Genomic DNA, 16,054 nt, shown 5'->3' with positions numbered 1-16,054 from the left:
GATATAAATGTAAGAATAAGCAATGGCCATCCAAGGTTGACAGGTACTGTGTCAGCCACATATTCTCCATGTGTTCCTCCAGCTGATCCAGACTTGCTGCACTGAGGCTTCCATTACCTCTTGAATGCCATGAGCTGCCCTGTATACCTTTGTTCTCCTTTCTCCATAAAAGCAGGGAAAGTGTTAGGTGAAAACAGGTACCGCCTTCAATGACAAATGGGACTGCCTTGAGTTGGGGACCCTGTTCTTTTTGAATGGCAGAGGAAAATCCGCGTGGAAAACTACTGGTGCGCTTGTACAGACACAGGACGGAACGTGAAACCAAGCAACTGAATGCAAAACAAACTGTACTGATTCCTGCATGTCTTGTAATATTTCCAAAGAAATGGGGAGAAACTGACCTATCACACACTTAAAAAACAGTGACTCTTGTTAGGAGAGACAACGATCCCGTTTTCAGCTCCACAATACTTGGCTGCTACTTTAAAATAGGGGGAGGAAACTCACTCCTGCGGGCCAAATCCAGCCCTCCTAGCCTCTCTGATCAGCCCTCAAAACTCAACCCAAGCCATTCCCTTTCCCAAGGTCACTCTACCCACAAGATTTGCTCGGTGCTGTCCTTGAGTGCTTTTGTCCCTGGCAAGAACTGTCATCATGGCTCTTTCTTGCCTTGATAGAGGATGGAGAGGTGCAAGTGAGTGCAAGTGTAGAGAGGCCTCTGACTTTTCTGTAGCTGGAATGTGCCCAGCAGTACAAAGGAAGAGTCACAGCCATTGCCTCTGGCATGTGGCTCCCATACAACCCTCCAAGGGTTCCAAGAGCTAAGAAAGGTGATCGCTGAAAGCTTATTACAGTGGTACCTCGGGTGAAGTACTTAATTCATTCCGGAGGTCCGTTCTTAACCTGAAACTGTTCTTAACCTGAAGCACCACTTTAGCTAATGCCGCGCAGCCGGAGCACGATTTCTGTTCTCATCCTGAAGCAAAGTTCTTAACCTGAAGCACTATTTCTCGGTTAGCAGAGTCTGTAACCTGAAGCGTATGTAACCTGAAGTGTACGTAACCTGAAGTGTATGTAACCCGAGGTACCACTGTACACATATCCGCAAAACAAAAAGTCTGCCAATAAGCATGTAAGAATGATCCACGTACTACTTTTGAACTTTCCAATAGGGTGCTGCTCCAATTGGTCTTATAAATGTATTCTCACTTCTACAGATGCCTTAGGATTCAGTACACTGTTCCTTTAAACAGCTTTACTTCAAAGAACTCCTATACCATATAGATAATTGAGATTGTACATACACATTGTTTAAAATGCCACCGACCCAGTACTAGCGCTGATGCTACCAAAAAAAAAAAAAAAAGAAAAGAAAAGAAAAGAAAAGAAGCTGATGCTACCAAAAAGAAAAGAAAAGAGGAGTCTTCTCCATGGCAAATCCACCTCCATTATTCGGCTGTCAGGCCATGCCTCAGTAGGAGGGCAAAGCAATCCTCCTTAAGCCATGTTGCTGTAAGGATGAATTCTCCCTGCCACAGGCATGGGGTTCCATGAAACCCCAAGGGGATTTCCTTGCCTTACTTAGAACTTTAGCAGTGAAATATTAATTATCAAGGAAAGTGTTTACTGACTGCGGCTGGTGAGAGATATAGTCCAAAACATCTGGAGGAGCACCAGCTTTTCCCTTTACAGAACTTGCTGCCCCCCTCCTGATCATTTAAGGTACACCTCAATGTGGTCCCATGTTTAAGTTTCAGCTGAATGAATGAATGCTTAAACAGAGATATTGTAAAGGCAAGTGGAGTAATCTGAACAGCTTTGACCCACTGTCATAAGCTGAGAAATCTGTTGTGATCTATGAGTTTCTTTATACCACCTCACCTTTCTTTTTTAATGCAGCTGGCGGCGAACATAATAAAGAACATTGGAATTTGACTTGGAATTCATAACGTACCTACTTTCACACACACACACACACACCCAATTTGAAATAGTATATGGGGCGGGGGCAAGAGGCATGTCAAGAAAAGTGGCGACCTAAATCCTGCAAAGTAGGTAGGAGTTCAGTGCAATTTAAGGCGCAAATACCAGGAGAGAAAACTTGAAACCACTTACTACTAAGGAAGATGCAAGAGAAGCTTTTCACCTTTAGTGGCCAGTGGATTAATGTAACTAATTCTAGAAAGGAACAGATACTCACCATTGCTGACCATACGCCTGGCTACTTCCCAAAGGACCAGTCCAAATGCCCAGATATCAACCCGTTTGTAAGAGTCAAAGCAGTCCACCTGGATGGTTTCATCTAAGACTTCTGGCGCCATGTAGCGCTTGGTACCCACACGGGGGTTGTTTCCGACATCCAACTGATTGGTGCTTTGAGAGTGCATGACTGCGAGGCCTGTAATTGCAAACAGAAGAGCTGTGAAGTCAGTGTTGGTCTTTCAGCTCGAGGGGAGCCCACCTGTTACCACTGCCATATATTTTCCAGCTACAAAGTGCCATCGTGTCATGGTTTTGAACCTGAGATCTCCTGCATGGTAAGCACTGGGATATGGCCCGTTCCCCTATACCTACTCTAAGAGATTAGGAAGACCTTTGTAAAGCAACTCTAAAAGACAACAACACCCAGTCGTAGCACATCTATACAGTGACAACACAACACCACAAGACTAGCGTTTATGTGGTGGGAATATATTGTGGTCCAGCAGACTGAGTGCTACATAGCCATTATCCTGTTCACACATCTGCTGTAAGGGGGGGTGGGGTGGGGATAAATCTTAACTCCCAAGGTTCAAGGTGAGCTTTTGAGGAAATCAATGGAACCAAAAGTGCGGCGAAGGCTAACGCAAGGACAACTGTGACCGTAAAAATGGGTCAAATCAAACACCTTCCAAAAATAAACCACAGACACATATGGTCACCAGAAAGTAAACACCTTAAAAAAAATACAGTATGCAAACTACTCTACACAGTTTGCATTCTGCTCCAACCACCAAATAGCTTAAAATTGACATATATTACACTGCAGCATTCAAATAGCAGCAATTTTAAGTAAGTAAACTAACAACCACCGAAAAACGAAAAAGACAGTTTACAGTAAAGCAAAGGCCAGACAAACAGACCTTTCATGAGCCCATCATCAATATAAATATTGCTGGGCAACATGGGGCACTTAAAAGTGAAAACATCTTTACTTTGTATCTCAGATATGCCAATTAAATCTTTGTTGAAGGGGACAACTGTATACAGTAACTAAGCAGCCCCATATAAATTTAAAGGGATTGCAAGATCCATGCACACAAAGTTTTCAGAAAGATGCAATCCTGCATGGGACAGGCAATCCAATTGACAGGCTATCATTTGGGCAGTGCAAATAATATATCACACATAAGGTCCCTTGGCTTATTCATAGTTTAAAGTGTCCTGTCTAGATGTGGTGAATACGGGGATTGCCCTTCTGACAGGAGACATAAGAGATTCTATGCTGCATTTTCTTTTTTAATATTAAAACATTTATTCAAAAGTTACAATGCAGCTTTGTCCACTGCCATAGTATCACAGAATGATCACTCCAATCCTCAGCCCTACATGTGATAGTGCAAGTGCAGATCTGCAGTGCAGATGCATCTATTACCCACAATCCCCATGGACCTGGGGTGGTTTTGCTCCCATCTAATGAGCAGTGCAGTATGGGAGGGCAAGGCAAGAGTGTGAGCATGACAATCCAAAAGCCAGGTTCATAGGCTCGCCTGCTTCTGCCTTTGAAGTGCCGTAAATCCCTGATGCCTCTATCGCAGAATGGCCAACCCACACTTTAATTTAGCCAGTAGGTGGCAGTGTTAAACTGGACCTGGGAGGTGTTGGGAAATATCAACCCCAACAAGACAGAACATCATCCCAAATGATAACAGGCTGGGCTCAAAGGAAGCTATAATCACAGTTGGATCTTTGTCCCAGAGCAGTACCAAGACTCTAAGCTGAAACCTAGAATCACACCTAAGGGCAATGGCAGCGGTAGCAAATACTCTAGCTGCTGTCTTGAAGAGAAAAAAGCCTTCATTCATGATGCCATTGGTGGTTCTTCCCCTCCTGATATTTTATTTACTCCAACACATGTGTCTCTAAAACCACGTATGAAGGATATCCTTTACAGGGCTGTACAAACAACATCAGAAAATAGTATGCAAGATTCCACAGACAAGAGTGAGACTTAAAAATGATGTGCGCCCTCTAGTGGATGAAGAACAATCCCCCCCCCCCCCAAATAAACTCTTAAATCCAGATAAAGAAAGGTCTTCAAGAATTGCATCGGGTTATTTGAGGACTGTATATTTAAAATGCAAAAAAGAAGGAGAAGGGAAAACCACTCACCTAGGTCTGCTATGCAACACTGTCCGTTTTTCTTAACCAGGATATTTTTACTCTTCAAGTCTCGGTGAGCAATGGCAGGTTTCCCTTGGGTCCCAAATATCTCTATGTGCAAATGTGCAAGGCCACTAGCTATAGACAAGACTATCCGCAGGCAGCTCACTGTGTCGAGCGTCGTGAGTTGCAGATAGTCATACAAAGAGCCCATCTCATGGTAGTGGGTGATTAGCCACAACTGAGTGCTGGAATTCCGAGAGGTCATATCGGAGGCAATAAACCCTGAAAGAAGGAGAAGAAACACCAGGTGAAAGATCAGGGGTTTCCCTTCCCTCACTATCTAAACTCTCTCCAGAATTAGGCCATGCAAGATGCAGGCTGCAGTGTTAAATTCTAGCTTTCAAACCCACAATCTTAGCTTGTTGACTGAAAAGGCATAACAGTCTACAAAATGGCAACGCACATACAAGGCCATTACTGTCAATACAGTGGTACCTCGGGTTACATAAGCTTCAGGTTACGTACGCTTCAGGTTACAGACTCTGCTAACCCAGAAATAGTGCTTCAGGTTAAGAACTTTGCTTCAGGATGAGAACAGAAATCGTGCTCCGGCAGCGTGGCAGCAGCAGAAGGCCCCATTAGCTAAAGTGGTGCTTCAGGTTAAGAACAGTTTCAGGTTAAGTACGGACCTCTGGATCGAATTAAGTACTTAACCCGAGGTACCACTGTACTCTGAACCCATGCCTACCAAGGCCTCAGCTGCACTACGCATTTAAAGCAGGATCGCAGCTTCCTCCAAAGAATCCTGGGAGCTGTAGTTTGTTAAGGGTGCCATGAGTTGTTACTCCCCCTCACGGAACTACAGTCCTCAGAGTGGCTTAACAGTCAATCCTGTGTCCCAGGGAACTCTGAGAATTGTAGCTCCGTGAGGGGAACAGGGGACTCTCAGTTCTCTTAACAAACTACAGCTCCCAGAATTCTCTGGGTGAAAGTATGGCTGATTAAAGTGGTACCCTACTGCTTTAAATGTATGGTCTCTTCTGGATGTATGGTCTCTTCTGTAAGTACTCCATGGGGATAGGGAACCTCAGACCCACAGGGGCAAGCCACAAACCACACAGCTCCTCTGAAGGACAAACCGCACAACAGCCTCATCCTGTGCTCTCCTCAAGTGGTTTCACCTGCCTGGAATGTGTCTTTAAAATGTGATACTTATTGCTTGCCTGGATGGACAGATACGATGCTAGCATATGTATGCACACATACATGGGGGGCATTTAGAAATTTTTGCATGGGTTGGAATGTACAACATTTAAGAACCGCATCAGTTGCTATGTCTCTGGTCCCAATCAAGCACCAGCATACAATCCCTAGATGGTTGCCCATGACAGGATGAGGCTGGTGGGCTGGAAAATGTTCCCCATCTCTAGCAAATATAGTCAGTTTTTAACAGTCTGCTTCATCTTATCTGCAATGGAAATGTGTACTGAAATGACATAATGCTTAATACATAGGATTACACAGAGGTATACTTAAAAACATTTTTATCATGGTGCACATATGGTATTTGGCCGGTGGGGGAATCCTGCTCATGAGTATGGTTTTGCTAACAGAAAACCGAATGCAAGGATATATTTCTGCAGGAGTTAAGTTTTTCTTGATTAAGGTGGATAAAAACTTAGTTAAAAGGGGATGGAGAAAGCCTCGCACTACAGCGTTCAGCAGACTCAGGGTCCAGGTCTTTTTTAATGCTCCCCACGCCCTTATCTGTATACAAAAGCCATTAAGAAAATATCACTCACCTAAAATGTTTTCGTGTCTCAGCAACACAGTATTGTACAATTCCGTTTCCCTGAACCAGGACTTCTCGTCTCGGGAAGAAAATATCTTTACTGCAACATTTTCTCCTTGCCACTGTCCTCTCCAGACCTCACCGTATCGACCTTTCCCTAGAACAGGCAAACAGATACATGGGATTTGAGCAGCAGTCTTCATTAAGCAAATAGTAGGATGGTTCCAGGCTAGACCAGAGCAGAGACTTGAAACTAAATCAACATTTTAAGGCACTTTAAAAACAAACCGTTCATGGTGCTCAGGCTCCAAGGCAAGAGATTCTCACTTCAGGATGTAGTTGGGTGGAGAGGAAACATAGCAAGGACTTTGGCCAAATATTACCAATAACGGAAGTTTTAAGACCAACTTCAGAGGCACATGGCTCTGAGATCAATTTAAGCCTTTTTCGTGGTGGCCCCTCTTCTGTACAATTTCCTTCCAAGGGCTATATGGCTGACTCCTTTGGTTCAGAGGTTTACAGAAAGTTTTTTTTTTTTTTTTTTTAATACCCACTTGTTTTCCTTGGCTTTTAATGAAATGCTTCATTTTAGAGGCGCTAATTGGGTGTTTTGTTTTTCTTACAGGTGTTGATTGTATACAGTACATTTAAACCAGCTGTACCATTGCAATTTTTATGTTTCTGTGTTTGTTTAACAAAACTGTGCATTTGTTATTAACGGAAGCAGCTTCAGGAAAGCTATAGGCTTGACAGCTAGCTCTGAAACATCTGAAATAAATAAATCCCTGGCTGTACTTCCCATATCTTTCTATTTCAGCAAGCAGGCACCAGCAGTTACTAAAGGCTTGGAGCACTGGGAATGCTGATATCAGTTCCACCAATACCCCGCCATAGGAAATTTGAAGATTCTGAGAACAGAGTCAGGTGCGTGTTAACTGTGTGGCTGCTTTTGGAAGTTGAATCTCATATGCCTTATCTTCTTACCATCTGCCCACAGTACTACCTACCCTCCAGGAGTTTACCAAGTGGAGCTGCCATCCCCACCCAGCCCTTGTACTGAAAATAATTCAACAGGTGAGGTCAAAGATTGTGGGCAAATGCATACACAGTACACACTCTACCACTGAGCAGGGGAGACTTGCTAACTGATTTACACATGAAAATAGCGTCGCCTGTTTGCCACATAGGAAGTAAAAGACATAATAACAGTAATAATGAAGGCAACACAGTAGAAGGGAGCAGTACGTGAGCTGGACCCTGGGTTCAACCCAAGTAGACTAAAATAAGCTTAATTCAACACAGTGCCACCTGCTCTCCTTGGCAGCCTCACACGACTGACGCTGGTCTCTCGTTTCTTTACCTCGCCTTTGGCACATGTTCATCAGCAACAGGTGTAATCCAGGGTAATGGGACACACGACACCTTTGAGGCTCTTGGCGTTACACAGAAGGGACTTCCTGTCCAAAGATTCCACTCGCGACTCAATACAGACTAGCCGCTTAACCATTTGGCCTCTCTTTGAAACACAGACACACTGTTGTTGTTTTTTACAGTGCAATCCTATACGTCTCTAGTCAGAAGTAAACCCTTTTTGAGTTTAATGGGGCTTACTTCCAGGTTGATGTGTACAGGATCGCACCCTTCTCCACAGCACGCACTCATATGTGCACACAACACAGAGGAATCCTCAGGGCCCTCTCCCAGGTAGAATAAAATTACTAACCCACACACTCCAACAGCGTAATCTGCCGAGCCACCGTTCTTTGTACCAGGAAAGGAAGGCCAGAGCCACTTCCGGATGTACAGGTATGGTCCAACAAATCCTGTGTGAAAAAGAAGACCACATATTTGGAACTAGAATTGAAATGGAACAGAAGTTGGCATTCTGCCACCTCCCTCCCTTCAATTCATTTATTGAAGGCATTTTTCTTCCATTTACATTGCACTCAGGGACCTATTTGTCTGCCGTTTGGAAGGCTTAATCCACTCTGCAATGGCCTCTGTACCTGTAAATTGCATCCACTTTGACCCAAAGGGGAGGGGAGGCTGCAGCTGTTTTCCCAGTGAATGGAGAGCACGTAGTTTTGTTTGTACAGAGCAGCTTGCAACACGAATTACAGATCAAATGTGAGAGAGCACGGAGTGACTCAGGGAAAAAAATGCAAATTAAAAAATGCACAGAAACAGATACAAGGTGGAGCTACAATTTGCTCCCTGGTTTTCTGCACCACAAAAGGGAACTCTTCCTGCTAGGGAATGGTAGGCTAATAATTCCAGACCTTCCAAAACAGTAATCTACATTACTTTGCAATTAGAGTACAGTGGTACCTCGGGTTACATACGCTTCAGGTTACAGACTCTGCTAACCCAGAAATAGTGCTTCAGGTTAAGAACTTTGCTTCAGGATGAGAACAGAAATCGTGCTCCGGCGGTGCAGCAGCAGCAGGAGGCCCCATTAGCTAAAGTGGTGCTTCAGGTTAAGAACAGTTTCAGGTTAAGAACGGACCTCCAGAACGAATTAAGTTCTTAACCCAAGGTACCACTGTATAGTTGATATATATTTTTAAAAGACATCCACCATCCAAACCAGTAAGAGGCTGAACTCCAGGGTTTACTGAAAGCATATATGCAGCCATACCTGTGTTGAAAAAAAAGTACATATAGGTTGTGTGAACACATGCTAACAAAAGCCCCCTTCAGGCATTGCAATGAAGAGTTCAAGTAACACATGGGCGGGGCATTGGGGAGACAAGGACCCCAATTACCAACTATTAAGAGAGAAAGTGTCTGCAGCAGGGAGTCTTCAGTACAGGTTTTCCTGGGTTCTAAAAAGGCACAAGAAGTATCCATTGGGATAGCTCTGTCGGTACAGCATGAGACTCCCAATCTCAGGGTAGTGGGTTTGAGCCCACACTGGGCAAAACATTCCTGCATTGCAGGGGGTTGGACTAGATGACCCTCGTGGTCCCTTCCAATTCCACAGTTCCATGATTCTATGAACATGCACGAGATGCAGAAGGTTCTCCAACACAGACCTTTGCCTTCCACATGTTGGAAAGGGATGGGAACTGCGAAGGAGGATGAGGGGAGCAGAGCTTGACACACTCACCCCCTGCTGGCCCCTCCTCCTCCTCAAGTGGGGTTATTCTTCATTGTAATGCAAATCTTCATTGTAATGCCTGAAAGCTTTTGTGACTGGCTTAACGCAGAGATTACTGAAATGTAATCCCCTTCTAACTGTCTATTCAGGTTTTAATGCAGTTTATCACCCAATTTGGAGAACTGCTCCTACTCAGCAGAGTTTTATATAATTTATGCCACTGGGGGAAGGTGGGGGCGGACTGATGTTCCCTCTTGGTTGGGAAGCTCATCTTTTTATAACTAGTTTATTAGAACTGTGGCATTTTGGAGTGGTGACGTCATCAAAAGGGGGGGGGGAGATATGAAGTTCAATAAACACTGCTTTAATTATTAATTATAATTAATTACATTATTATCATTATCATTATTTTTATTAGACTCACGCTTAAGCAAAAATACGTGTAAGAGTCCCTAAAAGGAATGCCACCCTTAGATACTTTTAATAGGATTTGATAAAGCAGTCAAAATAGAACTGTTTACGGCTACATGCCTACGCACAGTGACCAAGGAATAACTCAACACAGCTTATCTCTGAAAATAAATATATAGGGTTACAACTGTTAAAGCTCAAAGAGGTTACTGAAATTTGACTGCTTAGAAACTTCCTGTTTTGGACTTAAGCACTGAGTAGAAAACCTTCCTTAAAGCCACTCAGAATAAGAAAATCTGTAAATAAATAAAGTGTGTGTGTGTGTGTGTGTGTGAACACACCTTTGATATAGAGATATTAGCAAGTGTCATTAACTCAACAGGAAAAGGATTTGTATAATTCTACTACAATCTTGTACTAAAAAATGCATTTTAAATCACTCAGGTATAACCACAAGGTGGCAGCAAAACAATTTATATGTTCAGTTTTAGAGCATTTACCAAAGGAATGATGGATATCCTACTGATCCTGCCTTCAAAATATACAGTCATACCTCTAGCTGCGTTAGGTTCAGGTTGCGGATTTTCAGGTTGCAAACATGGCAACCCCGGAAGTGTATACTTCCGGGTTTCGCCATGCGCGCCTGCGCAGAAGCGTTCTGCGTGTTTCACACATGCACAGGAGCGCTCTATTGTGTCACACGCAGAAGCAGCGCTCTACTTACTTTTCGGACTGTGAACGGCACCCTGGAATGGATTACATCCGTAAGTAGAGGTACCACTTGTACAGCAGTCTTGAGGCCCTTGCGCCATGCCAACACTAATATGTGTTCATGCTATCAACTGTATAAACACACCACTTGCACATCGTGGTTAACTCACTTCTAATTAAAGCACCAGAAGACATACAAGAATGAATGAGCTCAATCACCAGACTTCCTCCCTGTGTCATAATTCTCCCAGTAAAGCTGAACGTCTCAGATCCCTCTGCTGAGAATCAGAGTCAGAAATGGGGAGTGCGCTCACATCCTGTTTGCAGGATAACCATAGGTATCTGGTTGGCCACTGTGAGAACAGGTCAGTGGGCTGGACAAGGTTTTGCCTTAAGCCAACAGGGATCTAGCAGTTCAAAAGCACCCCTAAGTGCAAGTAGATAAATAGGTACCACTTTATAGTGGGAAGGTAAACGACGTTTCCGTGTGCGGCACTGGTGCTGGCTCACCAGGGCAGCTTAGTCACGCTGGCCACGTGACCCGGAAGTGTCTTCGGACAGCGCCGGCTCCCGGCCTCTAGAGCGAGATGAGCGCACAAACCCTAGAGTCGGTCACGACTGGCCCGTACGGGCAGGGGTACCTTTACCTTTTAACAGGGATCTTCTTAAGCGAGCATTAAAAATAATCCACAGAAGGTGGTGGTGGGAACAGAATTCAGCTCCTAATGACATTTTAGTTTTTAAGAGAGTGGGCAATGCCTACTCCAAGCTTATAAAAAGGTAGTTGAGAGGAGACTGTGCGTAGTGTTCACTTTTCACAAGTAACATTTTTGGCAGTCTGGTCAAAAAATAAAAGCAGCAGAATGCTTTCATAGGCATGACAACAGACAAGATTTACTTACTGCCAGGGTGCTGTCACCAACGTTTGATGCTATGAGTCCCTCAATGGTTCCATATTCTGGATCCCTTGAATTGAGCCTTTCCATATGGTACTGTTTCACTTTTCGGATGATCAGCAACGTCACTGCAGAAAATATCAGGAGCGCCAGAACTGATGCTACGACAAATATGATAAGTGTTTCCGTGGTGTAACCCACAGCTTCCCCTTGAAGTGGGTGCCCTTCACATAAAAACAAAAAGAAAGAACAGAAGGTAAGTCAAATCTTAAATGCTGGGAATTTTGACAAAAGTCCATTGAAAAGAAAGATAGAAGGACACTCGCTTATGTACATTTATTGTAAATCCTTATTTTAAAAACCCCACACAATTTAAATGGAGAATTCTGCTGTCTCAGAAGAACTCGGTGTGCTGAAGAAGGCTTTGGGGAGGAGGGAGACTCAGCTCCTGGCCATCAAAAAAACGAGAAGATATAACCTAAAAGTGTGAAATCTGTCTTTCCAGCTCTGGTGTTAACTCCAATATCTGGTAGACTCTGAAAAATTGCCCAGCAGAATAAATGGGAACCCAGCTGGAGCTCTTGAACTTTGCGAGGCCAGCTCTTCCATGGATACTTGCATCCTGTGCTCTGACAGAATACAATACTCTATATTCCTTATTTTTAATTATGTATTTATTTTCTTACATTTATATTCTCCTTTCTGACATCATGGAAGTCCACATGGATTCCAACCGATCACCCATCGAGGCCACATCTGAACCTACCAAGCTTTTCTCCAACAACTGGAAGCTGATGGTCCCATGGGTACCTCACAACGTGCCTCTTTTTTAGGGCCTTTCTGCACTTATCATTTATAAGACTAAATTCTGAACAAAATGCTTGGTTAACTTGAAGGTAGGCTGTATGAATTTTGTATCGATTTGTAATGATTTGTTGGGTCTCTGGACCGTAATAAAGATTGATATAAGTGGTACAACTGCTCTTTGAGTTAATGTTTTCAAGAATGAATTTGGAACCGATTGCCTGCATCTCTGGTCGCATGACATTGTTATTAGAGAGCGGTTTTCTTCTCCACACTAATGGTGAGTTGTGCCTGAACTGAGAAAAGTTCCAGGGTTGTGGTCACACCCCTTAAGAACCTTATGTGGTAGCAACTATACCACTATGAATAGGAAGTGTGGACGGGCCCCTTCCACTTGTATCCCACCTGGTTTGTTAAATTCATAGTCCCACCAACTTCCATGTCATCTTCGGTTTTAGATTTCAGTTTGTTCTTCATACAGTATAAGCTACTCCTGGTTCCTGTAGGGAGCAGTTTTGTAGCTATGGAATCTCCCTGTGTTTTATAAAACCCTGATTTTCCAGTGTGGAGATACAGGAGCTTCTTGCTTCAAGAACTCTCCAACTTGGGAGGCAAGATCTAGAACACTAATTCCTGCCACACCCCTCACATGTCCACTTACCCCTATCTGTAACGCCCGGAGAGGCCTATACACTTGCCTCTCACACAGAGATTGAGGTCCGTAATTTTCCAAATAATCACTATTGGTCAATACGCTTCCACACACCACAACCAACTTTTCCTCCCTTCTCTTTCATGTACAGTGGTACCTCGGGTTACAGACGCTTCAGGTTACAGACGCTGCTAACCCAGAAATAGTACCTCGGGTTAAGAACTTTGCTTCAGGATGAGAACAGAAATCGTGTGGTGGCAGCGGGAGGCCCCATTAGCTAAAGTGGTGCTTCAGGTTAAGAACAGTTTCAGGTTAAGAACGGACCTCCAGAACGAATTAAGTTCTTAACCCGAGGTACCACTGTATTCCATTTCCGGAGATGTCACACACGTTCCAAGGCAACAGATCCCATAACATCATAGACCTCAAGTCAAAGACATTGAACTTATTATAAAAAACGCTTTGTTAATAACATGAAATTTGTTTCTGGAAGCCAGAGAATAAGACTTTCACCTTTCGTCGGCAGCTGTGCTGTGATGTTCATGTTACACAGGTTACCCTGACAGCATTCGACCGCTTGATCAGGGGAAGGAGGTGTTTTACATGTCATTTTCCCTTGTTCGTAGACTTGGAAGCAGCCCTTCTGATACACTTTAGCGCCATTGTTGATGCTCAAAGAGGCAAAGCACTGGTGGCCTCTGCAGCGGTCGCCATTCACACATGACGTTCCTTCACACACACAGTCATAGTTAATCAAGGTAGGCTTGTGCTCCTCATCTGCATGGGGGAAGAAGGAAGGAAAACACCATTTCATTAGGCGACTTACACATGTAACAAATGCATTATCATTTTTTGAAAAATAAAAATTAGTTTGGTTCGGTGGCTCTGCCAACTTTTGGCTCATTCTCCCCTCCGAGAGACATAGAATCATAGAACTGAAAGGGACCCCCGGGGGGCATCTAGTCCAACCCCCTGCAATTCAGGAATCGCGGCATGTGGTTCCCCATTCAGTTTAAAACCATACCAGACCCTGCTAAGCTTTGCAAATGTGCCAGCAGTTTTATTGATGCACCACTAGGAGGAGAAGGAGAAGAAACTGCAAGCTCATCAACATTTCACACTACAAAGAAGGCTGGTGCATTCTGATGACTTTATGCTTTTGAGTGTGTAAATCAAACATTTGGGGGTGGGGCTGTCTCTTCACAATGGGTGATATTTGTACACAAAACTGAACGGAGCTCAACAGCAACTAATACAAATTGCCACAAAGTCTTTATTTCCAAAGATTACAAATACATCAACCTCTTTAACAACTTCCAAGAGTTGGGAAGCACACTCTGGAAAGTTTTGAGCAAACCAAAAAGCAACCTAAAATGCCTCCCCCCCCCCCCCGAAATATGCATGGCCCCACTCTTTAGGGAAGGGATGAGAAACCTTTTGGGCTCCCTGGGCAAGATCCTTACAGGATTGGCCTCGCAGCCAAAACTGACAGGTGAGTAGAGGCACCAAACTGTCAATCACTTGACATTACAATGACATCAGATGCAAGGTGCATTGACGTCCCAAAGTTGAGCTTTCAAAGCACCTTGAAAGGTGCTGCCAAAACAAAAGTGTTTTCCCCTCCATTTGTTTTAGCAAGGGATTCCAAAACAAGACCCTTCCTGAATCAGTTGAGAGGTAGGGGTTAAATTCTGCTCTGATGACCGGGAAGCAGCAGACCCAGCCGAAACCGGATTTCACCCCACCCACCAACTGATGCTACTTGTGGTTTGTGAGAAATGGCCTTGCAGGCCAACTTGGGACACCCTGGAGGGGTCAAAATTGGCCCACAGGACAGAGGTTAAGGAGAAGTCTCTTTTATTCTGGTTTTTGGCTTCACCGAGGTGCTGTTATGGCCATTTAAAAATAACTGTTCTGTTGGCTGACATTTTTATGTTAACTGTTTTTACTGCCATTTTAAAACCTTGGGGTGTTATCCAACTAAGTCAGAATAGGCACCATGGAATCAATGAATTTAAGTAACTTAAGCTCATTTATTTCAATGGGTCCACTCTCAGTATGACTAGTATTGGATATCACCCTTGAATTTTAATGTAGTATTTTATTGATTTGTTGTAACCTTCTCTGGAAGAGTATACACTCTAAATGGCAGGCTAGAAACCCATTAAATAGTGATAAATAATACATAGCCACTCAGAATCTCTCTATCCTATAAAGGTGTCAACGTTGCTGATGTAAAACCTAATTACCCAATCACATTAGGCCTATTCTCTAGAATGCATCCCACACATCTTGTCAATTCAGATGACATGCAAACTATATTTAGCGAAACCATTGTTTTGAATCCAATTTCAAACCATAGTTTAAGATTCTGGTTTGCCATCCACACACAAACTGTGGTTTATCAATTCAGACCCCTTTCCTTAACTGCAGTTTTCAACATCATCTGAAGTACGCTATTTGTGCAAAACTCTAATAGCCAGCACATCACACATAGCCTAGGACTTGCCGATCAGAAGGTCGGCGGTTTGAATCCCCGTGACGGGGTGAGCTCCTGTTCCTCGGTCCCTGCTCCTGACAACCTAGCAGTTCGAAAGCACGTCAAAAGTGCAAGTAGATAAATAGGTACCGCTCCGGCGGGAAGGCAAACGGCATTTCTGTGCGCTGCTCTGGTTCGCCAGAAGTGGCTTAGTCATGCTGGCCACATGACCCAGAAGCTGAACGCCGGCTCCCTCGGCCAATAAAGCGAGATGAGTGCCGCAATCCTAGAGTCGGCCACAACTGGACCTAATGGTCAGGGGTCCCTTTACTTTTTACTAATAGCCAGCACAACACACTGCCTACAGGAGATTTTATGCTTCTACACTCTTTCTTTCTAGTCCAGATGTTCCTGAGAAAGCAGTGCTCAATCCTATCGTAGCAGTTTGCACCTGGAAAGCAGCCAATCTATCACTTTTGCAACAGGCTAAAAAGGCAATAGCAGTCAATTGTTACACAAGAGAATGCATGTGTATACAACAAATACTCCATCCAAAGGATAAACCAAAATCTTATCTTTTTTTACAACTATTTCAGGAAGAAAGCAAAGTTTGCTAGTTTTTATGCAAGCAACCAGCCTGAAGACATCTAGCAGAAGTGGGTTTTCAAATAGAGTATGGTTGAGGAGTCACTGCTTTTAAAAATGTACAGACTTCATTACAAATTAATTAAGAATCACACAGAACAGAGAGAAGCAAAATAATATCCAGGTGTGCTTTGGTCAGTTTTCAACACAAGTCTCACCTTTACATACCAGGCGGATTTTTTCATTCATTAGCTGTGCT

The 16,054-nt window shown here is 43.7% G+C and overlaps 1 protein-coding gene across 5 annotated transcripts in view; it reads right to left on the bottom strand.

Annotated features, from left to right (window-relative positions):
- ACVR1 (activin A receptor type 1) overlaps nt 1-16,054 on the bottom strand; it is a 76,207-nt gene that overhangs the window by 10,394 nt on the left and 49,759 nt on the right. For all 5 annotated transcript variants that reach the window (XM_083410082.1, XM_083410079.1, XM_083410080.1 and 2 more), the window contains exons 3-8: nt 13,245-13,508; nt 11,282-11,499; nt 7,881-7,980; nt 6,168-6,314; nt 4,372-4,647; nt 2,201-2,398 (exon numbers count right to left, since the gene is read on the bottom strand). In XM_083410082.1, the coding sequence (XP_083266208.1) occupies nt 2,201-2,398; nt 4,372-4,647; nt 6,168-6,314; nt 7,881-7,980; nt 11,282-11,499; nt 13,245-13,508 (1,203 nt within the window). The remainder of the gene's footprint in view (nt 1-2,200; nt 2,399-4,371; nt 4,648-6,167; nt 6,315-7,880; nt 7,981-11,281; nt 11,500-13,244; nt 13,509-16,054) is intronic.

The sequence above is a fragment of the Podarcis tiliguerta genome (assembly GCF_965153285.1).
Source record: "Podarcis tiliguerta genome assembly, chromosome: 1".
NCBI classification, from domain to species: domain Eukaryota; kingdom Metazoa; phylum Chordata; class Lepidosauria; order Squamata; family Lacertidae; genus Podarcis; species Podarcis tiliguerta.
Note: the sequence above shows the minus strand (reverse complement) of the source record. Positions and strands in the feature narration are given on the sequence as shown.